This window comes from Monomorium pharaonis, unplaced genomic scaffold (genome assembly GCF_013373865.1).
Source record: "Monomorium pharaonis isolate MP-MQ-018 unplaced genomic scaffold, ASM1337386v2 scaffold_439, whole genome shotgun sequence".
In the NCBI taxonomy this organism is placed as follows: domain Eukaryota; kingdom Metazoa; phylum Arthropoda; class Insecta; order Hymenoptera; family Formicidae; genus Monomorium; species Monomorium pharaonis.
Window position 1 is genome coordinate 46,992 of NW_023415735.1, and position 27,128 is coordinate 74,119.

Genomic DNA, 27,128 nt, shown 5'->3' on the forward strand with positions numbered 1-27,128 from the left:
AGCTGTCATTCCCGAATCCCCTTAATAATGAATGTTTTGAGTTGAAATTTTATGATTGTATAATTCATCAAAGTTGTTCATTAGATTTTCAATTTAAAGTTATAAAATATTTATTATATTATATATTATTTACAAAAATGTAACGATACTGCATAATGGGCCGTAGAAGAATAGAAAGGGTAATATAGCTACCACAAAAATAAATATAAAAAAATTGATTTTGTTTAAAAAGGTCACAGTATTTTATAAGAAACATATAAATTTATATAAAATAAGTTGTTATATATCGAAACGGGTGATTTTTATTTACTATAATAAAAATTAAATAAAAATAACCTAAAATCTAAAGAACCTTATGCATATAAAAGATTTAAAAAACTTAACAGCCTTAAATTAAGCCTTTAATCGAGGAATTTTGTCGATATGAAGATCTCAAAAGTGATCATATTACTGGCACACTTAGAGGGCCATATTGACAACATCGAATATCATCGTTCAATTTTGTATAACTCGAAATATATACAGTCGAATAAAGAGTAAAATAATAAGAAAGTACTCAAGTACATATACATTTAAGTGATAATGCGATTAATAAGAATGCGAAAGTATTTATTAACATTAAAATATTGTGTGTCAAAGAAATTCATAGCTTTGCTACTAAATAAGAACTTTTTAATGTTCGCTTCGTAGGGCAGTACGTTCTTACCCGATTGCTCTCTTACTTACTTTCTCTCTCTCTCTCTTTCTCTCTCTCTCTCTCTCTCTCTCTCTCTCTCTCTCTCTCTCTCTCTCTGTCTCTCTCTCTCTCTCTCTCGTTCTTAGCTTTTTTAATATTCTGTTAAAACCTTGTTCGCAGGGGAACATATTTAAAGGTGCATAATATGGTGATAATACAGGCTATAGCTAGAAGAAACGAAACATACGAATAAACAGAATTTATAATATGTCGCTATACGTTTTAAAAGCTTTGAAGTTACCTGGTATTATTATTTCATGTTTTCGGTGTGCGCGACTCAGAACGTATCGATTAGTGTTAAATGTCTCTCGTTTCTTCGAAAAACTCAATGTTGAACGCCAAACGTATAAGTTATTGATAAAAGATAACATATTCTTATAATGTGTGTATTAATTTATTCTAAAATTATGAACATTTTTTGCAACAACAATTGTACAACTCAGTCCTTATAATAGTTTTTTTCCAGCTATAGTGTATTCTCCATTGATTGTCATATGCCTTTAACTTTTTAAAGCATGATGGTACATATATATACGTGTTATATATACTTTTGCAATTGAACATATTTGCCTCATTCTAATTTAATTCAAATGTAAAATGTATCCTTTAGTTCCTAAGGTTAATAAATCTAAATTTTTGGACTTGCAAATTTGATACATCTAATTCAATGACAAGCTTAAAATTAACAAATTTTCTATTTTTAGAAAAAAAATTTTGGGAAATTTTAAACAACGCAAACAGATGTAATATTTGCTCTCTCTATGAGGAAAGATGTAAAAAGCTAGTTTGTGATACACAAAAAGTGTAGAGGGACAGTAAATAATTATTATGATAATTCCAGACAGAAACGTTTCAATTTTATATTAAAAGATTGTTTAATCAATTGAAGAGAGCACTACCTTTGCTTCATAATGACTTGCTACACGTCACGTAAGAGAATTACGTAGGAAAAAAAATTATGTAAGATACATTAAAATTATGAATCTTTTACAAAGCAAACCAAAGTAGTAAACACAATAAATGCATACATCAAGAAAAATATCTACAATATCTAAACCTTGCTGTAATTTTTAAATTTATGCTAGAAAAAATTTTTTTCTGTCTTTTTCACAAAATTTCGGATATAGATTACATACTTTTTATGTCAGATATCATATCGCCTAGTTATAATAATTACAATCATATTTAATATAATACAATGAGTTTTAATTCTCTAACGACTTTTTTAAATATGATAATTTTAAAAAGAAGTATACATAATTGCAATAGCTTCTTTAACGCATGGATAAAAAAGTTGTAAAATATGACATGGCAGTTCGTATCATCTTAAAAGATTAAAATGTTATGTTACAATATGTAAATTATGTTATGTAAAACTGTAAAAAATATTTTATATGTACATAAGTTGAACGCATGTAATTAAATTTTAGTACGCACCGTATTTAACATAGACATAGACATAACAAACGATTTTCCAGCCGTGAGTTTGCATGGAACAAGACTTCTGTAAAGAAGCATTATCAACAATTTTCTGGTTTTTGTAGAGAATGTATACCACCTTAAATTGTATCTAACAGAAAAAATACGTATAATTTATGTTTTATTAACAGTGTGAATCATTTATATTAGGTGTACAAATAAGATTCCGCCGTTTTTTATCAAAAATTGGGCATTTATTGTGAAAGAACAGAACCTTATGTTTTATTCGAAGTATTGTTCATCGCTTGCCACTACTTTTTCCCATCTTTCTGGCAGCATACGGCAATTCCGCCGTATGCTTCGTACACTTTCGGCCTTTCGCTACGTTCTTTGTTTTTGATGTCAAATTCACCGTTCTTAAAGTTTTGAAACCACTCACGACAACTTCTCTCACTTAAGGCAGCCTCACCATATGCTTCTACAAACAATCGATGCACCTCAGCTGCAGATTTCTTTCAATTGAAGAAGTAAATCAAAAGTTCCCGCAAATGACGCTTATTCGGTTCAAAACTTGACATTTTTGCACATAAAATTAAAAATATATTATACTAATAAAAATTCACTAATATTTCAAGATTATGTTGTTGACAGATGTCTAACCTTAAGATAATGGCGTTTTACATCTGACAATTTTAACCATAACTTACTGGTGGCGCCAACTTTTGTCAAACGGCGGAAACTTATTTGTACATTTAATAATTATAAGTACATATAACTTATTTATTCATACCCAGTGAGCAAAATGTTATCAAAAAGAGTTCTTTAAGTGCTCAGGTTTGAGAGTTGGACATCCAACAATGCTATCTGGAAGACAACATAATGATGACAATAAGTTCTCTAATGCGTCGATTTTAGAGGGAAAAAAGATGTCATGTATATGATATCTAAAAGAATACTGCAATCTAACTTCTTATAAATGTCATCTAAAAGAACACTACCATCTGACTTCTCATAAATGTTATTTAAAAGAACACTGCCATCTAATTTTTCATAAATGTTATCTAAAAGAGCACTATAATCTGACTTCTTATAAATATCAAAGAAATGTTAGTATTAAAAATTTCTTATTTATAATATTACATATTTACTTTAAAAAATAATTATTGAAAAAAATATGCACATAAACTTATATAAACTTTTTTTATTATAAATGTATAAAATTTCTATATTTTTGAAAATACATCACATACATATATTAGGTATGATAGTAACAAACCTAAAACATTTTGTTAAAAAGTAAAATAAAAAAATAATTAATATTTTAATTTATTGTTTTTTCATGACATTTTGTGTTGTAGTTAATTCGATCTCCAGCGTGTTGTAACCAATTTTTAATTAATAGTCTGAATAGAGTGAGAAGAAATTTTCCCACTAATGCTGATAATTACTTCTGAAAAAAATATATAATTTTATAAAAAATTGAAAATACGAAAATTATAAATTTTTTAATAAATATTTATTATTTTTTATAATTAATGTATGAAAAGATATTATCTAAAAATTATTAATTACTTTCTAAACTTAAAATGAAAATACTGCCACTTTACACAATACAATTTTTCGAGTCAATTTTCAACTCAATAAGAGTTAAAATTCATTTTAATAGAGTAAATTTTTAACTTCTGTTAGAATGGAAAATTACTCAAAAAATAACTTTTATGGAGTGGAAAATCACTTGAAAAATAAAGTACGTGGCAGTATTTTCACTCTAAGAAATTTAGATAGAAAGAAAATTAAAAATATAATGCACAATATTTGATTGTAACACTATGTAATACTTATCAATTGAATTATTCCTCGATCTTCTATAATTATTCTAATTTCTAATTGACTCCCACAAATCCTTTCTCCACGACAATGTTAAAATTATTATTAAGTATTATTCTCTGTTTGGGGCACTTTAGCTCTTTAGCATTGAGGTTATGTTTTTAGAGAAACATCTTGCAAAAAGAACACTTATTGATATCATTTTCAAGAGAAATTAATGAGATCTTTTAAAAGTCTTCTTTAAAGAGCTCTTTTTTAAGATTCTATGGAGACATCTATAAATATATAGATATCATAAAGAGCTCTTTTGAAAGATATCTTACAAAAAGATAACTTATTGATATCATTTTCAAGAAAAATTAATGAGATCTTAAAAAAGTCTTCTTAAAGAACTCATCCTCTCAATAATGCTCACTGGGTAGTTACATAGTCTATAGTCCACGTAATTATATAGATAAATTTATATAACAAAGAAAAAAACAATACAAAAAAGAGTGATATTGACACTAAAAAATTCATTGCTTCAAAAAAGCTTTTTCGCATATCGCACTTAACTTTTAAATTTTAATATTAACTTTTAATATTAATTATTTTTAGTTACTTATTGGCGTTGTAATTAAAATTAAAGCTTAGCAAAAATTAATCTTGATTACTGAAAGATTACTTTATTTTATAGCTTATTTACTAAAAGATTATTTTATAGCTTTCGCATTTAATAATAAATCATATATTGATTAATACAAAACTTAAATTCTTACGCCTCATCAAAAATGTTTGTGCTGTGGTTTATCAGAAATTGCCCAGGACTACACATACATGCAAGATGAACAAACACACCAAAAAGTATGAAAATGTATCTTATACTCTCTCCAGTATTCTTAATATTATTGATAAGCTGCAAAATTATTGCCTTATAAAGCGTACATTTCAATAGTAACATACTTTTATGCTCATGTAACATGTTTTCAAATTCTTACTTGTATTCCAATTACACTCAAAATCATCATATTCGTACATAAAAGAACAAGTGTCACATAAGTGAACATAGAGTTAAATATCTGAGCATATCTAAAAAGGAAATTAAATAAAAATAATTTAATATAACGATTGAATGAGTGTGACAGAATGGATGATTATATTAATCTATTAAAATTATTTGTAGCATTGGTTATCGTAAATAACGGAATTCTGCATAATACAGACTCTAATGCAATTTGATGTTTTTTCAAACATATCATCAATTCACGATGGTTATTCCCAATAGAATTATGTTTTTTCATGATTACATGATGAGATATCCTTATTTGAACGTTTTCATGATCGTCAGATTTTGTCTTGCCAGTTATATTTTTAAGTCGCCGGCTTCAAAATAAAACATTGTTAATTAGTGCACAAAAAGACATAATAATAGCTAAATTTGTGATCAAGATTTATGTTTCCTTTATTGTTAATAGTTAACCCTTCGAGGTCACACTGGGTGGTTACCACCATCGCTTAAATTCAACACATTATATCTTTCTGATTTAACAAAAAATGAGACTAGTAACGCCATTTAATGGTAATTCAAGGTTTCATCTATGCTCTTGTACTATTCTTTAACTAAAAGTCGCGTTGGTTTGTTTTTGGCAGTCGTCCAAAGACAAGGTAGGGTGGTAGCCACCCCATGTGTGACCTCCGTGTAAGTTTTTTGTGTTTTTTAGTGGTTCGAATTTTTGTGTTTTTTGTGATCTAAAAAGTGTAAAAGTATGATATAATACAGATTCTTATGCCTAGAATTTTTAAAAAATTTTTATGTCAATTTATTCTTCGAAAATATGCAGCATAATGGCCTATAATTTACGGCAGCGACCGATGTAAGATATTTTACAAAATGATGGACGTAATGATTTCAACGATGTTAATTCGGATGTCGAGGAAAATCATATTTAAAGAATCATATTCAAGCGATTCAGAGTAATCTGTAGACGAGATGGACGGTGATCTTGAAAATGTAACGTTAGATTAACGCATTCTAACATTGCGTGCACGCGGTAGACCGCAATCTATTTTTCGAGGAAAAAATGATTTTGCGTGACATACAAAAAAGTGACGCTCAAGTAAATACTATCGTAACATGACTTTTCTATAAAAATACCTGTTTTTCAGTATACTAAAATACTCCATGTTCAGTATGCAAAATAAATACTCTTTTTGGAAAAATGGTCAAAGTCATATTTTTTTCCTTGAAATGCAAGACTTGAACAATAAAAGTCTAAATTTTTAGCTAAAAATATTTAAAATTAAAAAAATTATAATTTATTTTGTAAAAACTCTTTTTTTCTAATGTTGGAAGATTCAAAATTTTTTTAGGTACTAACGGTTTTAGATTTTTGTCTAAATACCCAGGTAGCAAGCCCACGTCGTTTTGACCCAAAATGGTCATATCTGGTCATATGTCGTCAAAATGACCATTTTTTTACATGACCTAAAATTGACATCATGATGTGACGTCATTTCGAAGTCATATTTCAGTCATGATCTGACGATTATTTTCCCAGACAGCACGCATCCAAAATCGGGACATAAAGACGTCATTAAGACGTATTTTAGACACGGTCTAAAGCAGTGTCTACAATGAGATTTAAGGCGTAAGGCATAAACATATTATATTTAACTTTAAGAGAACTTTTTTAAGAAAACATTTAGATATCTTGGAAATGGTGTCAAAATGGTAACATTTATCAGAGACGTCTACTAAGAGCGGTCTTTGAGATATCTCATTGAAGAGTTTCATTTAAGTTTCTTGAAAATGTTATCCTTTATTATTAAGGTCATGGAAAAAAATAAATTTAACAATAAAATTAATAAGTAAATAAATTAATGCTATTTATTTTTAATGTTTTGCAAAATTTAATTGCTTTTATAAAAAATAATATATTTTTAGTTTATAACATATAGGTATATGTAAACAATAACATGTACCCATATTGATGAGTCAAATTGGCGTAGCAGATAGAGTGCAAGGTTCGTAATCCTAAGGTCCCGGGTTCAAACCTACCAGCGGCAAGTAAGAATAAAATAAAATAATATAAATATAAAATAATTTAAATTTAATTAATTAATAAAAATTGTCCTAAATTTAGTATGTGCTGTTGATAAAAATAATTTTTAAAAAATAAAATTTTTATTTTATTTTATTTTATTTTTCTCTAGTTGCAGTTTAAAGATATCCGATTTAAGAAATCTTTTAGATATCAGTAGGAATACAAGACCGGTTCTAACCCGGGAGCTCCGAGGGGGATGCGGGTGTGCGGGGGGACTTGTGGGTGCGGGGGGGTGTTACGGCGGGGAGGGGTGACGTCACTCGGGGCTCCGGGAAGAACCGCTTATCAGAAGTAAACTGATATCAGACGTAAACTATTTTGCGGTGCCTTTGAAAAACTTGATATGTTTTTGAAAACTTGATATGTTTTTATAAGGGGTATTGATATAAAAAAATGCTACTTTTTACCCCCTCCCTGTTTTGGGTGTTAAGGGGGGGGGGCAACGTTGCATTAAACATGTTGCAACATGTTTCGCGATAACGTGATTGGCTCTCGATGATCACGTGATTTAAACGTCGGCAACGCTGTAATTTTATAAACGTCGGCAACGCTGTAATTTTATTGGGTGTGATGAGTGCTCCAGTTGAGACAAAGGATTAAAAAATTTGTGGAGGTGTGTACAATATAAGAAGAGTTCTGACAATGGTACCGCATCACTCGCGTGTTACAAGACGGACAGCAAAACTTCTCGTTTGCTCCTCAGTCGGTGGAAGACAGACTTTAAAAAGCTTCCCGAAACGTACAGCATGAACTATTACGTTCCGATCTAACAGAACAAAGCGTGTGATAAACCGTAAGTATTTTTTTATAATTTTTAAAATTTTCTTTGTTTTAATATCTTATATTTTTCTATAGCGAGCTATATTCTTTTTTTACAGAGCATTATCGCAGCCGCGTTATACTTCACGCATCTTGGGTAGGAGATACGCCTTGACTGCCACAGCATACAAATACTTGGATATTGCAATCGGCGTGGGACCTATATCTTATATGGAAATACTGCTTGGTGACAACAGGGGCAATCAAATAATTTTGCCATACGCAACATGGAAAACGTTTATAGATCGACGGGTGGATATTGAACGATTTGTGCGGTCAACTTATTTTGACTGCACAACGATTTGTGCAGTATCTTCAAGATTTGCAGTTTGCGATCTGATTATAAAACTTGTAAAAATGCGCGATGAAAATATTATAAAGTTGGTGTTGCATGATAATTGCATGTACATAAAGCCGTCAACCTTACTGTTCTTATATGAACTTGAAGATTGTGTTGATTATGTATGTCATCAATTAGATCAACATACGTACAGCTTGAGCGATAAATATAAGAAGTTTATTACTATTTTGCGTCAAAATCATATTACTAATCAAAGCGACGCTGCAAAGTTATTACGCGAAAAATATGATAAAACATGTCTCGTAGAGTGTGAGCTAATTGCCTACGCTTTCGATAATATTGTATATGATGCTTTATATGACAAGTAAAAAATGGGTAAAGAAAACCAGTCTTGTAAACTGTAAGCTAATTACGTTGTGAATCATATTGTACGTTATGCTTTATATAACAAAATAAATGTATAAAAAAATGATATTGTTTGAATTATTTTTTCCTGCATATAGTTTTAAGTTAAAAAATTATTGTATAAATAAAAAACGAGATGGGGGAAAAAAGGGAAATATGTGAGGAAGAAAGAATGTAAAAAATGGATACGATATATATTTTTTATTCTTAGACCACCAATTAAACAGCTTAAATACATTTTGTAAAGCGCAGTTGTTCACATGATTCTGACATCGTGTACATAATGTCCAACTTGTTTAGAGGTTCTATGTCTTCGTAATGCGTCTCAATATTCTCGACGTAAGCTTCCTGTCTCGCCTCGTCCAGAAGCAAATCACGCAACCATTCTCGTTTCTCACATCCCTTGACGTACACGAGAATTTCATCATCGGTTGCAGTTGTACCCATCACCGCCTTTGTAATCAAACTCCTAGCCATGCTGTGTGGAATTAATCCATCCTCCCATGATATTCCATGATGATTCACTTTCAACCATGCCACCTGACATCTTTCTGCCTTGGTAAGGTATTCCCATGGATAAGTGGGTGTAAACAAATAGTGGGTGAGTTCAAATCCATCTTTGAGAGAGGCAAATTCCTTAACGATAAATTTTCCTCCAACGATGAAACCTTGCAGGTCTACGAACGTTGATGCAGACATGACTGTTGTTATCAAGAAGACTGTGATTAACTTCGATGCGTCGTAGAGTTATATATTGTCTTATCTCCCTCTCCTTTAATGTACAACGTTGTTAGGTGATTTTGCGCACAACGTTTGTCAACGGGTTTTATTGAACCACGCGGTCGTGTATGATGAGGCAGTACGCGGTGGTATTCATCGACACATTCTCTTTGCATTCAAATTCTATGCGCACGTCCACGGTTGCGCTCTTGACCGATTCATTTTATCAAGAGCAATCGATGATTACGAATGGACCGTTAAGTAGAAAAGTTGAAGTGGTGAGGTTCGTCTCGAGATACTCGTATCCATAATAACTCTTGCAGAAACGCGCGTACATGTCGTACAGAATCGCCCATTTATTTTTATCAAAATCCAAGTTCATATCGTCGTATGGATAACATTCCGAGTTCAGATACAGTTTCACGTTTGTCAATTTGCAATGATCGAATCGGCTTGGATCCTCGGACACAATGTTCTTTCGACCCGTCTACAGAGCAAAGATAACATATCGTGGCTTCTCGAGCTGAGTAGCGGTCTTGATGGCCCACGAATGCTTAGTTGTTTGCTGCAATAGTGGAAACTCGTACAGATCCCACGAACGAAAAGCCATGCTCAGGTACCGTCCGCTCTCCAGAGTACGCAGCATCGATAACTTATGTATCTCGTTCAGCAGTACGTGAGGCATGCGTCATTGTATCTTGAATATATTAATCGTGGATTCCAACTCTGAACTTCCCATCAGACTGTTGTTATCGTTACGCGCGCGTATTAAAATTAACTCGTGACGAGCGTTGATCACCACGCGTCTGTAATCCTTGCAAAACCCCAACAACATGTTGAGTGGTACGCAATAATTAAAGTATCCATTCACGTCCCAACCCGAAATCCATCCGGCGTTTCTCAGAATCACGTTTTTGTCTGACGACACCGTTGCATAGTTTTTCAGTGTGCTAGTTATTCCAACATTTCTGTTGCGATCAATTTCTACACCGTCGAGTTCGTATCGAATCTCATCGAACATGAACGCGACACAATTATTTCCCAGTACCACCGAAAATCCCTCGGCTGGTTTCTTTATTGTTACTTTTCCCTCGATGTATAGAAAACTTTCGAACGGCAATGTGTACAGATCCTGTTGGTGTATGGGTATTCGTATCTCGTCGCTGTACCCAAACGTTGTGTTGGCAAACGGATTGTACGTATGAGTCTCGATCTTGACGATACGATCATCGAAGATCGGCTCGTCTCCGATGTTTAGAATGTCAGTCATCGTTATCAGACGTTTCGCACCGCGAATCCCAGAGATTGTAAAAATTTAACGTTTGACGCGTTGAGCTTCTTTTTCTCGGGACAACAGGATGATTGAATATTATTAAACGTTGTCGCAAGAGTATCGGGTGGCTGTTGGAATGTTGGCACTGGTGTGGGGATAACGTTATCTTTCGCGCGCTGCGATGTGTTTAGCACGAGCATCTCACGTTCGCGTTATTGTTGCAACCGTCGTCGCACGTGCAGTCTGACGGTGATTTCTTTTCCTCGAAAATCAAGTAATTGTCCGTTCTGATCGACGGCGCGTATTGTCAGATCCGTAATGCACCGCACGATGATTGGCAGATAAATGATTTGTGTGGGCCTTTCCGATATCTTATATCCTGGTGGCACTCTCGGTGAAAACTCATGTATCGTGTGTACACTCTTATTGTTGCTGTACGCGCCCGCGGTCACGTTGCATTCCACGCGAATAATGTTCACGTTCATTATGTTGATCGACACGTCCGATTCGTGCCATTTTCGCGGTAGCAGTACACCACGCTTCGGTGAGAATCCTAGCAGCGATCCTATGTTGTTGGGTTTACCAAAATGTATACTGTAGGCGCATTTGATCTCACATCTTATTGTATTGTAGTTGGCGCGAAGCGTTATCGGATACTCCCCATCATTATCATCATCGTTGCCCACGCGTAACGTCACCGGAATGAGTTCCGTCGTGTTGCGGACGTTTTCGTAAAATTGTGCGTTTCAAAAATTCGTTTATAGCTCGCAGTTCGTACGATCCCTCGGGAATTGTAATCTCCGTGTTATCCTTGTCAAAGTAAAACGTATTGTTTGAGGCATTCACGTTCGGTATCGTGTTATAGGTTTCAAAAATCGCTAGACCAAGCTCGTAATCATCGTCGCTCAAATATATAGCCGGAGAATAGTGTGCCGCGAGAACGCTGCTCTTGCCGCTCAGGGTAAACGTCAGCGACATGATGGTGGTGAAATACTGAGTCTTTGCGGTACTAGTTCAGCTTTTTAAATTTACACGCGTTGAAGAAACTGCAGGCAGAGTTGTCTACAAATGCTTTGATCATACGTTTGATAGGATGTTCGATTATACTCAATCGTTGTCACTCCGTCCCCAAAGTATCGTACTAGTTCTCTAGGCGGTCGAAGATTGCCGAAACTATCGAAATACGCGACGTGGTTACCCCTCTTTGCGTACGCCACCCAGTGAGTACCGAGGCCCGTCGTATCGTCCAAATTTACGATACCACTCTCGTTTAGACGCGCACCACTCGTCGGTAACGCGTTACGCATAAAAACACCTCTGAAATATGGAATACGCGCGCGTTTTGCCAGTTGCGTCAATTGTACGTTCGTCGTCACACCTGTGGGTAGTGTTAATGTTTTTTCGGCGTTTTTTTTTCTTCTGTACACCTTTTCCATGTTTGTACGGGGCGAGATATAGTCCTCGTCCGCGTTTGTACGGGGCGAGATATAAGCTGTGACCTTCCATCGCGCGATTGTGACGCTGTAACTCCTCGAGCTGACGTCGCGCGGCTTTGTTGTCGTTCACCGCCTTTGCCACACCAGCCGCTTCACCAATCAAGAATTCGAGTGCACCCAATATTGGTAAAATCGGTAATGCACCGCCTCGTTTTGCAGCCTGAAGTATACGTTTCTTTTTCGTCGATTTTTTCGTTGAATTCTTCTTCATACCCATATCGATTTTCGTCTTGGCTTTCATGGCTGCCCAGACAGCAGCAGCTGCTGCTCTTTCCCCAACAGGTGAATCTTTTGCGATTACTCGTTTTAGCGCTTTGTCCGCGAGTATCTTGTCCGCCGCGTGTCTGTTGGTGAGCTCGTTGCTCTGGGAGTACGCAATGTCGTGTTCGCGACACGCCGCGTCGAGCGGATTTATACCTTGGTCACCTCTGGCCAATCGCTTTTTCAGCCGAGTACCCGGACCGCAAAACTGGTAACCGGGAATATGTAATTCGAAAGGAAGAGCGTTTATCGCGCGATTTAGCAGTTGACCACAGCCGCGTTTTACCGTTGCGACAGTTGGCATTCGACACAATTTTTGATTAACGGCGCGGGTCCGTCAATGTGCGTCCGCTGCCACGGTTGATTGTAATGCTCGTAGCAACGACGATAACTTCGAATCTCTGGATCAGCCCTTATATGTTCCGGAAGCCTGTCCCACACGTGTTCGATGTAGTTGCCACACACGCGTAGCAAAATAGGTTTTGGCACGAATTGTAACTGCTCGGCGCTCAATTTGAGTATATCAGAGGAGTGTGACAGTATGAGATACATGTTTGATACTGAACAATGCGCGATGTTACGTGCCTATTGTTGTAAGCCGATTACAACTATATCTATTAAAATTGCGACACGCATCTTTCGAAAGACGTTGCAAGAAGCACCTCTTTCGAAAGACGCACAAGAATCCGCCGCGCTCACGGAAGTCCCAATTAACTTCCGTGAGATTACAACAGCGCATTCGGAAGCAGTTCGTATCGCCCTAGAAATAGGCCCTACGCTGCAAAATCAAACCGCAAGGCTACCGCGTTCCGATGTCAAAACGCTTAGCCTCGCGGAAGCTATCGACGCCCGGTCACTGGCCCCCGAAATTGTGCCAGATATCATAATATATAAACGCGACCACGCCGTGACCGAGCGGAGAGTATCATAACAGCGACCGAGCATCGTCGCATACCGTAAACCTTATCGCGAGTGTTACGTGACATCAACACAGCTGATTGTAAGCGCAAGAAACAGAAATAAAGACAACGAACAAGCACGTAAGAAGCGTCTTCTTTTCTCTTATACACCGAGCCGAACCTTCACCCTTTGGGTCCCAACCCTTCAGGCAGAACGATCCCAACTAGCGACGGAAAAGAATTCCCAAAACGAGCAAACGCTCACAACACTATAAATAGTCCCATATCGCGACATGTTTTGTTCTGAATAAAGCAAAAATATAAGAGAGATGTTAAACATATGTAAAATGGTTATACATATGTACATAAAAACGGTTATACATATACGTAAAGATGTTTAAAACAAACGTGAAATGAACGTGAAAGGTGTGTGAACGAACGTGAAACGAACTTGAGAAGTACGTAAACGAACGTGGAAAGTACGTGAACGAACGTGAAACGAACATAAGAAGTACGTAAAACGAACATGGAAAGTACATGAACGAACTTGAGAAGTACGTAAACGAACGTGAAAAGTACGTAAACGAACGTGAAACGAACATAAGAAGTACGTAAACGAACGTGGGAAGTACGTGAATGAACGTAAGAAGTATGTGAACGAACGTAAGAAGTATGTGAACAAACGTTAAAAGTATGTAAATGAATGTGAGAAGTATGTGAACGAACGTAAAAATATTAATTCTATATTAATTTAGCAGTCATCTTCAACAGGATCACCCATTAGTACGCACGGTGATAAGTTGTGTCACGCCCGACTATTGATAAACACAGGCGATCACGCCCAGCCATTGCGGGGTATAGCGTCACGCCCGCGCAACCATTGATACACGCTGCGACGAGCTTATCTTCCTTCTTCGCGCGGCCATTGATACGCGCCGTAATGAGCTTATCTTCTTCCTTTACGCTTTCTCTATCCGTACGCTGCATTCACACACGCACACATACTCATATACAGCATACGCTGCACTCACTCGCCTATAAATAGGTCGTTCAATTCCACTATATAATCAGATTCCGAAAACATGAGATTCGTGCGACAGCCGTTGGCGATATGCGTTACGAATTACGATGACAAGTTACGACTAATGGGGGATGACGGAGAGAGGCGCAAGCATGGCGCGATGCTGCCTACTACCATACGTGCGATTATTTGCGGCCCATCGAATTGCGGTAAAACCAACATTATGATAAACTTGTTGCAATGTCCGCACGGTGTACGTTTCGAGAACGTGTACGTATACTCGAAATCTTTGCAACAGCCAAAATATCGGTATTTGGAAAATTTGTTAAGATCGATGAATGAAATTAACTATTTTACGTTCTCCAATAACTGTGACATCATTCCGCCGAATGAAGCGCGTCCAAACTCAATTTTCATTTTTGACGATATTGCGTGCGACAAGCAGGATGCCGTGAGAGAGTATTTTGCGATGGGTCGGCACTCGAACGTCGACTGCTTTTATCTTTGTCAGTCGTACGCGAGAATACCTAAACATCTTATACGCGACAACGCAAACCTGCTGATCCTGTTTAAACAGGATGGTACCAACCTGAAGCATGTGTACAACGATCATGTTAACACCGATATGTCATACGATGATTTTTGTGCGTTATGTCGTGATTGTTGGCGGCGTGATTATGGATTCCTAGTAATAGACAAGGATAGTTCACTTACTAACGGACGATATAGAAGAGGATTTAACGAGTTTGCGATGCTGCGGAGCGATTAGTCGTCATCGATACTTCGTTGGGGATGAAACGTGATTGGGAACAACGATACGCGTGAGCGCAAGAAAATCGCGAAGGAAATTGAGAAAACGAGCGAATCGATTCGTAAGAAACATCGCGCTTTGAAGACCGGTAGGATCGAGGAGAATATCGCGGCGAAGAGACACTTCGAGCCGCTCATCGAGCCACTGCAAAAGATCGTCGATAATTCCGGCGTCCGCGTGATAAAGGAAGAACCGTGTGTCGATGACGTAGGCATCGAAACATCGTTCATCCAGAAGGATGTGATAAAAAATAAGAGAAAACGAAAAGACAGTTCAGTGGACCATGCATTAAGTGAATCGAACAAATGGATGCGATATATGTCAAACGATGCAATGAATTTACCGTCGCCATTGGTGCAGCATACGTCAAACGATGCAATGAATATACCGTCACCGTCGGTGCAGCGTACGTCCAACGATGCGATAAATCCGTCAGCGATAACGTCCACACCGCGTACGGTAGCTGTACAATCAACGATTAAAGCTCCAAAACCGTTAAATAAGGCTCTCGAGACTGTTTTTGAATCCGCCGACGATTCGTTTGCGACAACCATTCGAAATCGATTACAAACGTCAGAAGGTCTAGAAACGTTATCTCAGCACTTGGGGCCGCTGGGTCAAAAGTACATCGGAGATTTTCTCAGCGGTCGTAGTGAAAAAGAGAAAATTATGGATACCGTGTACGGCGTTTGTTTAGACAAGGATGGTATGATGTTGGGTAATAAAACGTTCGACGTCAACAGTAGTGATCACATAATTATTGGTGATGTAAAATACGTTGGTATACACGGTCTTTACGAACTGATCTTTAAACGATATCCCAACGATTCAGTCTACACGGAAAACGATAAACGAAAGTACAAAGATATATTGTTGGCTACAAACGCGCATAAACGTAATTACGTTACACACGGCCGATTATTAGCCAATAAGGGATACAAGTATAAATATATAATTGCACCGTTATTAAAATATGATTTTACGAGCGGAATGGGATTACCTCGCGCTATGACACCAAACGATGATGCAATCGGAAAGGAATTACCTCGCGCTATGACACTAAACGACAACGTGATCGATTACGTGCATTGGGACGATCCTAACGAACTGGTGGATCGTCTACGGTTGCTCGAAGCCTCGCATCGGGCTGGTCATAACGCTCATGACAACGAGATGCTGTCCATCATCGAAGAACTTCGCGAGGCAGGCCTTATTATAAATTAACTTGCGTATCGTCAAAACAAATCAGTTGATCGACGTCATCCCATACACCAAACATGAAATTACCGAAATCTAATGTTAGTTCCGAAAAACGGCGACTCGTCGAGGAACTGCATGCTTCAGCGAGAAAAAATTTTCCACGGAGACATGTCATAGTTCGAGGATACGATGATCTGTGGCAGGCCGATATCGTCGAGATGATTCCGTACTCACGTTTCAACAAAGGTTACCACTACATACTCACCGTCATCGATGTGTTGAGCAAGTACGCGTGGGCTATACCGCTCAAGAGCAAAGGTGGAAGCAAGACAGCTGACGCTATCGCTGAGATAATTCGAAAGAGCGGCAGACGTTCGAAAAATTTACAAACCGATATGGGGAAGGAGTTTTACAACGCCGACGTGCAGAAACTATTGCAAAAACATGACATTAACCATTATTCCACGTACTCGGTAATGAAGGCGTCGGTCGTCGAACGCTTTAATCGCACGCTAAAGAACGATATGTGGAAGCAGTTTACGCTCAACGGTAATTACAAGTGGATCGACCTGTTATCACGTCTCGTGTCGAATTACAACGTTCGAAAGCACCGAACAATCGGTGTGCGACCCGTTGACGTAACTCCCGCAATGGCTGAAAGACTCTTGGATACGGTATACAGCGCTATAAAGATTGCTAATCCAGCGAAATTCAAAGTAGGCGACTCTGTACGCGTGAGCAAGTACAAGACAATTTTCGAGAAAGGTTACACACCAAATTTGACAACCGAGGTGTTAAAGATCGTTAAAGTGCAGCGTACCAACCCCATAACTTATTTACTCAAGGATTATCGCAGAACATCTATCGCTGGAGCGTTCTACGAGCATGAGTTGCATCGCGCGACTCACCCGGACGTATTTCTGGTAGAGAAAGTATTGCGCAGGAAAGGAAACGAGGTTTATGTCAAGTGGTTGGGATTCGATGGATCACACAATTCGTGGATACACAAAGACAATGTTATTTAATCAGTATAAAAAAATTGTTTTTATTATAAACATATAAAAGTGCATACATTATATAAAAAATATAATTTTTTTGTGACATATATGAAGCATCTTTATTATCCTTCCATCGTCCATTTCTAACGTTACACATAAATTATCAAATAATTTTTAAAAATACATATAACATAAAATACACAATATGTGTAACACGTAAAATATATGAAGTGTTAAATGTAAAATTATAAAATAAATGTAAAACGTAAAATACATAAAATATAAACTATAAAATATGCAAAACGTGAACATTAAAATATAAATGTAAGGTATAAAATACATAAAAACGCAAATATAAAAATGGCTGTACAATACAAAAATATTATAAAGGTATTTGATAATGCCCCCACGGCAACGTCTTTACCGAATCAGGTACGAGATACCGCTTGTCGTCGTATGGACTTAGAGCGATTTTTGTTTCACGTACCGTGTATACCTCATGCAATTTAGATCATATACACGTCTGATGACGCGTCATCTCTATCTCATCTCGCAGACACCGCATGTAGTCGTCGAATGTTATCGTTCTTGCGACAACGTTACACTTTACACCCTTTGCCTTTTTACCCAGTGAGAAACGATAATGAATTCGACATCAATTTGACGTCGAATCGACATCGAAATGATGATTTCGACGTCGAATCGATGTCGATTCGATGATTTCGACGTCGAATCGATGTCGATTCGATGATTTCGACGTCGAATCGATGTCGATTCGATGTACTATTTCTCACTGGGTAGCGTCATTCTTTCCATCCACTTTTAACGCGCACATTTTCGCTCTGAGTCCAACGAACTCGGTCATTATCGCACTGTTGTTTTCGTCCTTCATTAGCCCGGGAACTTTCTTGTTCGCAAGAGGCATACCGTACGCGTTACCAGTCGGATAATCGCTCGTGTCGAACCTTGCGATATCACGTTTTATATTTTCATATACGTCGTCGCACTCGATGTGATACACGAGACTATCAGTATCTGTGTACATCACTCTAGATTTGTCATGGTACAAAGGTAGCATGTACTCGTGGTGAAATTCGTACAAGCAAATTTTCGATATGTCTAGTATACACATACCTACATAAATCGGCTTGTTGAATTTCACTTCAAGTTTTCGGAGTTCGACTGCAATTAAATTTTCTGCAAAAATACTGCGACTATGGAAATTTGGTTTAGCAATCATTGCCTCCGCACCGTATCGTCCTGTCCATTTTGTCAAAAGTTTTACATCTACGTGATTGCGCACATTTTCCATAGTTTTTCCGAATACGGCGTTATTCATCAATTTATATAAATTTTTCTCAAAATCGTTTTTTGCGAGGGTACAAAATTGTGTGTTTAACTCGATATAATCGCGAAGCCAGGCGGATTGAACGAATTGTAATACACGGTGTATCTGTGTTATACGGAGACCATGACGAGTGCATTGCTGCAAGTTGCGATAATGTATGACGTACCGCTTTTTATCATGCAAGGTCGCTAAAAGTTTACGTTCTCGCTTGCCAGGCGGCTTATCGCGCGTTGGGCAGAACGGTAGGTCAGTGTGTCGATCGTGCAGATGTTGTGAATACTCCAGATCGACTTCGAGAATGTACCCTGTGGGCGAATCAACAGCGATCGCGTTTATGTCAAAATTTGAGACGTCTTCGATCCATCAAAATTCTCCATAGGGCAGCGGCTGGCACATCGCCCATCCGTACAAATTATTCACATCGAAATACATGAGGTACGACGATGGTTTCGATGGGTCGTACGTCTGCATGTACTTGTTGTTAGCCTGCGCGTATCTGCCGGAACATTGACTCAGACCTCCACGTATACCGCGCTCGATAAACATTACCATATCGATGTCGGTGAGCAACTCGAAATTGACGCGTGTATATTTAAGCATAGCGTCCCACGTGAATCCCGCTAATGTATAGTAATGTGCGGGGTTGAGACCATAACTTTCGACACATTTGTCACGAAAATTTTCAAAAACGTCGGCTAACAACAATACATCTGTTTTCAAATACAGATCGCTGTATTCGCCCAGCGTTCGAATAGAGAATCGATCCCATACGTTCTTGGCGTGCGCGTAATCGCTCTCGGACACGGTATCGCCCGTCAACGAACTAAAGAATAATTCGCGCGATGGCAAACGCGTTTCCTTCAATTTTGCAACACAGTCAACATACTCGTATGGGAATATGCCTTTACGAGTCAATAAATCGAATTCTTTGTCAGATAAATTCGAAAATTCCTTACGTACAATTTTTAGTTTTTCTTTACCGAGAAATGATGCCAATTTTTCAAGACTAGAATTAAGAAATTTATACGAATCTATGAATCGTAATTTTATGTGATTGTGTGGGTCTAATTCATCGGCGATACCTATGACATGCTTCGAAAAGAAATATATTTTTCTTTTGTAACGGGAAGCACATCGATATTCCCTTTGAATGTTGTGGCTATTTCTCTAATAATGAAGTGTGAATTGTATCCGGATAAATTATGAAAAATTACCGGTATGTACAACACATTTTGATAACACAAGTTACAAAACGAATGCGCGGGACCGCGATAACGACCGGTGAGATGACAATGATCTCGCACTCGTGTATCATCCGGTGCGAACGGCTTATCACAAATATGACACTGCTTTGCGTTACGATATACCTCCCATTGCTTTTTCGATAGAGTTTCCATAGGGATCTTAGCAGATAAAATTGATTTTACGCGATGCGCTAATTTCTCTAGTTGTTTAGCGAACCACGTGATACAATCCTTATCGCGATGAAACCAATACCCCGATAATGTGTCATCGTACGAACAATGTACATAATATCCCAAACTAAATACTTGATGATGCTGGTACGATATTTCCATATCCTCCTTCTCCGTCTTCTCCAATGTACACTCCAGGTCAGCATAGACGACAAACGGCACGCGCTCCTTATTGTTGATGTTGCGGAAGCTCAGCCATTTCTCGTCTTCAGTAGGTAGTTGGATAGCGCAGTCGTTCATTTTCTAGCAATCTAGGCTGTGGACATCCAACTTTTCCACAGAACTAAAGTAATGTAAACATCTGTAAAAAAATAGCGTAAATTTTATTTTCCAACTATGCAATTAATACAACATTTATAAAATTATTACTCACCGGTCACAAATATATTTTTTGTGTTCCTCTTTACTGAGTTGTGAGCTCACTAGACGAGACAAATCCTTGATGCATGCAAAGTGCCCCACGTTGTCTTCGCGTGGATCTTGCACGTATAGCAGATTAACATGCTTCTCCTTCTTGTCGTTGGAGAGTCTTAGCGGGAGAATTTTATAGGTTTCAGTTTGATCCTTTCGGATCTCATAGACGTTGACCGAAATGTTATTTAGTCTCTCGAATTTTTTAATGTCCTTTAACGCGAATGGAAACTCAATGTCATCAAAATTCAGAACATTTGTATAATGAGGGTACGATGACTCCCTATCACTATGTCTTTGTGTGGGATATAAAGCGGCTATCACAGACCACGCGAAGCAAGCATTGTCCATCGATTTCACGTTAACAACCGCACGCTTCGTCATTATTTCCCGCGGTAATATCACGTGACATTCTGCACGCATAGAATTGTACTTATTCACATTTACAGTCAAATTCTGTATACGCGACAACGCCCACCCACTATCGCGTTCTTGGAATTCCTCGAGCGATGCTAACGTGGGCTCGATAACGCACCGCTCGTACCACTCATCCAAGTCTGATGTTCTAAAGAGATCACTGTTTTTCGTGGTAATACTTTTATTGGCGCGTTTGTCGCCTGTTACAAATACGCCATTGAATGCGGTGTTTCACAGAGTTGTGTCTTTCGATAGCGTCCCGCACCAGCGTCTTCTAAAAACTTTCGCGGTTCAATGTAGTTCCCATTGATAACCGCTCCTGTCAGAACGCGATTCTCAAACGCGGTGTCAATTTCTCGCCACACGAGTCTGTCCGCGTTGTCACACGAGTCACTCGCGTAATTACCACCGACGTGCACAAAACGTCTTTGCAGTCGCGTCTTTTCACCCGCGAGTCGCGCGATTCTCGCCACCAAAAATTGTCTTTGTCCAACGTTGAGTCGAGGACGCTTGACGCGGCTATGTTCCTCGAGTCGTTCGATACATTCGTCGCACCGCTGTAACCACTCGAAACACTTGCCCAAGGACCCTGTCAATTTGGTCCAACAGCTTGCGCTCAAAATGTTCCATTTTTTAATACTATTTTTTTCAATAATTAATAAGTCTTTACACTGTGCAAACCGGACACAAGTTACTGGGAATCATTACAAACATGGGCTGTCTACAATTTGAGCAATATTTTCCATCCAGCCTACCGAACGCATTAGTAATATGTTTACTAAAAGCATGCATTATTCCGAAATCAGTGTCCGCTATTCGCATAATGCATTCGGCACATACTGAATATGTACCACCCGTGGTGTAATAAAAGTATATACCGCAATGTTTCGATCTTGCGGTTATGGCACGCACTTCCGCAGGTGTCAAATGTTTCTTAACGACATCGATATAATCCTCGCTGTCCTCGCTGCAATCAACTAATGTAGTTACTATCTTCCGATGCTACGCTCTCTTCATCCATTATATACTCAAAATTAATGTCATTCACAACGTCTATTATCTGGACATCGTCCATTTGTTGTATATTGTCCACAACATTAAAGTTTTCCAGATGATTATCCACAATGTTTATCACATTATTTGCACCATCCACAATATCTATCACTTCGTTTTCATCGTCTGCAATGTCTATCATTTCAACATCATCATCGTCCGTAATGTCTATCACTTCGACATCATCGTCCGCAATGTCTATCACTTCGACATCATCGTCCGCAATGTCTATTACTTCGACATCATCGTCCGCAATGTCTACAAGTTCCACTATCACTTTATTCGAAGTCATTTTTTCACGTCACACTGATTCGCTCACATGAACTTCTCACATCTTGAACTTCAAGTTGACTGTGCGATCGTGCATTTTCTGACCATTTATATACTTCCTATAACCCTTTGTCTTCCTTTGTCTCAACCAGAACATAGGCATCGCCATTTTTGTTTATATAATTTCAAAGAAAGCTCCTAATTCTGCGAACAGCTGGATATCGGTGCTAAACCGCGAATCGCATTCCTCGTAGCGATTGAGGTGTCGGTGCGACAAACGTCTTTTATTTCTCCATCCTATACCACTTCTCAAGTTTTCACATTATTTTGTCTTTGATGAATTTCAAGAGTATCTTCTCCCATGACTACGCGTCTCATAAGTTAGCAGCCGACAAAAAATTATAACATTGTTGTTTACAAATTTTAGTCGTTTGAACAATACATTTCGTCTATCGCTGATAGCGGAGAATTTCAAAGATCTTTTTTCCAACGATTTCCCCTCTCCGCATCTACTCTTTATATATTTCATCTTTTATTCCCTTTGTCTCAACCGAAGCATTCGTCACTTTATTTTATATATTTTAATCTTTTATCTCAATCAAAGCATTTGTCATTTTTTGTTTTTAACTATACAATTTCACAGTGAGCCGCTGTTTTTACAAGCAACTATCAGGTATTGGTATTAAACCATGAATCACATCCCTTCCACGAATCGCATCCCTTTACAAATCGTAACAGTTGAAACGTCAGTCGGCACGACAAACGTTTCTTATTTTGAATCATACACCACTTCTCAGATTTTTTGTATTATTTTGTTTTCGGTAGGTTTCAAAGGTATCTTCTTCCGCGACTACGCGCATTGTTCCCCCTCATAAGTCGGTGTCGACAGAGAAAATTATAACGTTCCTATTTACAAAATTTTAACCGTTGTGGCGACACATTTTGTCTATCACTGATAGCAAAGAGTGTGATTATTCCCATGACTTCCCCTCCCTGCGTCTTCTCTTATTAATATCATGAGCTTGGTGTGAGTAAAAACGTGCAAAAATATATATGCGGTGAATAAGAGTAAGAGCGCGCGAGAAAACGCTAGACCGCATCCCTTATTTACAAGTTGTATCGATCGAAGCGTTGGCGCTATCTTATCTAACGTCTAAATAATAACTTCCGACTGATGAAAGATTCCGCTACGTACGCAGCATCTCGCACATAAGAAAGGTGTACTTACTTATTGTCAGTCAGTCAGTCTCGAGTCGTCCACCCGTCGAGATGGACATTTCCGCGTCGGGACGGGCATATCCGCGTTGAGACGGGCGTTTCCGCGAATTCAGTTTTTTACGCGTGTGAAAATAATACATGCGATCGGTTGCATGATGGTCAACAGCACTTCGCCTTCGGAGTCCGAGTCGTTCACGCGTAGCTTTTTTCCCAATTGACAATTTATCAATTGGGGAAACAGTTACGACGTGAATGCATCGAACTCCGAAGGCGGGGTGCTTTTGTTTATCACGTGGCCCATCGCCACGTCAACTGTGAAAAAAGTGCTATTAGTGGCGAGTCGCCTGGTGGATGGGCACGCTTCGCATTTGTCACTCGAAAACCATTCGCGTCATATCGCAAAACATGCAATTATGATTATAAAATATTAAAAACAATTTGCTGAAGATGATACGTGGGGACTGCAATATTTGTCAATTAAATGACAGTGATCACGTACCCACGTATCATCTTGATGTGCAAGTGCGCGGTCACTGCCATCTAATCGGCAAATATCGCAGTCCCCACGCGTCAGCTTCGACAATTTGTTTTTAATATTTTATAATCATAATTGCATGTTACGCTATTGACGCGATTAGTTTTTGTTGGCGAATGCGAGGTGTTTTTATGCACCGATCGACTCGCCACTATATCATCGTAATTAATTTCATTTGTGTGTGGTGATTTCAAAAACGGTGAGGAGGAGGGGAAAGATCTCTTGGACTCAGTACGATATTAGAAAAATTTAAAAATCTAATATTGCTCAGGGTCCATTAGATCTCTTTGCTCCCAATTCAATACACAAGTGACATGGATTACGTGAAAAAAAATATCTCCCAACACGACGAAAGTATTGTATCGTAATGTAAGTCTAAAAACTATACGTTTCTAATATCTTGGGGGGAATCTTTTGAAGTCGGCTCATCGTTAGAAAAATTAAAAAATCTAATGGTGGCTTGATTCCAAAAAGATATCTTCATTCCCAGTACATGACAGACATGCCAGGCCGGTCTAACGGAAGTCAACCCAACTCGACGTGGTCGTTGGAATCCTCTTGTCGCGAACCGTCGGCTGACGCGCCATCGCGGTTTCGCATATCAATCGTATTAAAAGAAGGAGGGGGGAAATCTTTTGAAATCGGTGCATCGTTAGAAAAATTAAAAAATCTAATGATGGATTGATTCCGAAAAATCTCTTCATTCCCAGTACAACATGGTATACAGTGACATATGGAGTATGTGAAAAATCGGGGGGGGGGGGGGTATTGGTTCAAAAAAACTCCTGAGCTCCGAGGGGAGTGTGGAGGTGCGGGGGTCTCTTGCTGTTAAAGGAGAAAAGGGTGTCACGTTGGTGGGGAGAAAATGACGCCTCCCCCTCCCCTTTACCAGCAAAAAATCCCCCGCACCCCCGCACCCCCTCGGAGCTCCCGGGTTAGAACCGGTCTTGTATTCCTACTGATATCGGTTTCATGATATCTTTCTGTTCTCAAAAAACGACGCATTGGTTAACATTCTGACATTATATGTTACCTTTTAGAAGTCTCTTTATGTTATTATTTCCAGAAACAGGATATCTTTTAGAGATCTTTTTGACAACATATTGTTCACGTCATTCCATGACGTCAAAATACGGTACATTTCATGACGTCAGGAATTTGTGACATTCGACCCTCATTTTAACGTCATAAGGGCGTCATTTCGTGACGTCAAGAATAGTCAGTAAATGACTATTTTGGGACGTCAAAATAACGTGAGCTTGCTACCTGGGTAATATCAGAATACATTTTCCAAACATTCAAATTTATCCATAAATTTTTTTGTTACTATATCTTTGATAATTTCATAAATACAGCACTTTAAAAATGACGATGGGTGGTAACCACGACGTTAGAAAAAAGAAGTGTGATCTCGAAGGGTTAAAAGAGAGTTAAAAATAAATTATAATACAAATAATGAAATAATCCAAACAAAATATATTAATCATTGGAACAGACTCATTTTAAAATAAGTTTAAACACTTTCCTACGAATTTAGACAAATAAAACAAATTCAGCGATTTAAAAATTAAAATTATGTCCATAGTATAGTCTACATTTTTAGACCAAAATAATTCTATTTTATTCATTGTTTTTCGTACCGATTAGAATCTTTTAGTTTATTTTTTAAGAATAAATAAATTGTCACTTTGAAATTTATTTGTGAAATTGTACATTTGTTTAATTCTACTTACCTGACAGCTGCAAATAAGCCGCAAGCATGCAATACACACATTATATACGTGGTATCGACGGTGAACAAAATTATTGCTGTAATGGAAGTTGCAACACAAGAATGGAAGAAAATTAGGTTATAATACTTTTCTTTCTCCACTCTGTATTCCGCCTGATACACATACATTAATGGCCTCGACTCATTCAATGGAATTATGACGTTCAAGATCTTTGGTACCAACGGCATTGACAAATACAATGTCAAGGTCACAATAACATATACTGCAAAAAAGAACATATATACAGCTTATTAAGTATATAAAATAAAGGAATGTATTTTTTACAAAATTTTATTTTATAATTCTGTAAAAATTTTGTAAAAACATATGATAAAACCTTTAAAATTTGTAAAAATTAAAACTAATTACAAATACATTATCTTTATTTACACCAGAAAACCAAATATTCTAGTGATTATAATAGTTAGAATGGATGACAGCACATCATGGTTTTTTTTTTAACATTTAAAGACTAACTATTCTGTACCTCCATAATAGCGTCTTATTGTTTGACCAATATTAGCATAACGTCTCAAAATATGCTGCTCGAATTCGCTATTAAAAAGTTCCCAATGTTCAATCATATGTTGCAACAGTTGTCGAAACTGGTCAACAATGCAAAAAAGAATAATAACAGCAAATGTACATTACCGGTATAAATTTGATAACTCACTTTGTTATTATTTACAACAATATTAGTTAATTTTATGGTACCAGCAATAATAATAACAAAATTAACTAGACAATTCACGGCAATGTCCATGTCACCCCAAGTGTCGTATAATACTAGCACCTAAAAATCAAAGATTATATCGGAAACATTAAAATGCAAGTATACTAATATTTTTTTATTAGAAAACGAAAATAAAATTACGCCAATTATATTTATCAATTGCTCATTTCTTGATACATTCATACTATTATTTGCATATATACATGTATATATTACCTGAGGTACGATGGCAGAAAATTGTATACTTGCGAAAAAACACAGTTTCAATATTTTCAGTGTTTTCTGTTGATATGGCCAACCACCGATTAGTGACAAAAATAATTTATTTGTCGCATAATACATTTCCATTTCTCGATTCATATCGTAGGTTGTTGTGCAAATGTGCTCAAAAGGTAACTACTCTTGTCAAATAAATGAGAAAAGAGTGACAGAAGAACGATGAAGAATGATTACAGTAATACTGTATTATCAGATCGACAATATCGGATTGTTAAACGTGTTGTAAACGACATCCAAACCAAGTTACCCTGCTCAAAAAATCCGATAGAATCAGATAAGAAAAAGTTCTATCTAATTGAATCGTGTTTTTGGTTCGTAAATATTAAATCGGTTATCTGAAATATACGA

At 37.4% G+C, this 27,128-nt stretch overlaps 2 protein-coding genes across 2 annotated transcripts; both read right to left on the reverse strand.

Moving 5' to 3' along the window:
- Positions 1-815: 815 nt before the first annotated feature.
- On the reverse strand, positions 816-27,128 carry LOC105832575. The gene is made up of 9 exons (XM_036294765.1): positions 26,718-27,128; positions 26,442-26,561; positions 26,256-26,373; positions 25,730-25,991; positions 5,186-5,344; positions 4,960-5,050; positions 4,741-4,877; positions 2,174-2,306; positions 816-2,061 (listed from the first exon to the last, which is right to left on the reverse strand). Exons 1-9 carry the CDS (start codon positions 26,859-26,861, stop codon positions 2,011-2,013), a joined length of 1,215 nt encoding a protein of 404 aa, XP_036150658.1. The 5' UTR covers positions 26,862-27,128; the 3' UTR covers positions 816-2,010.
- Positions 8,763-9,614, reverse strand: LOC118648448. Its single transcript, XM_036294766.1, has one exon. It carries the CDS (start codon positions 9,287-9,289, stop codon positions 8,819-8,821), a length of 471 nt encoding a protein of 156 aa, XP_036150659.1. The 5' UTR covers positions 9,290-9,614; the 3' UTR covers positions 8,763-8,818.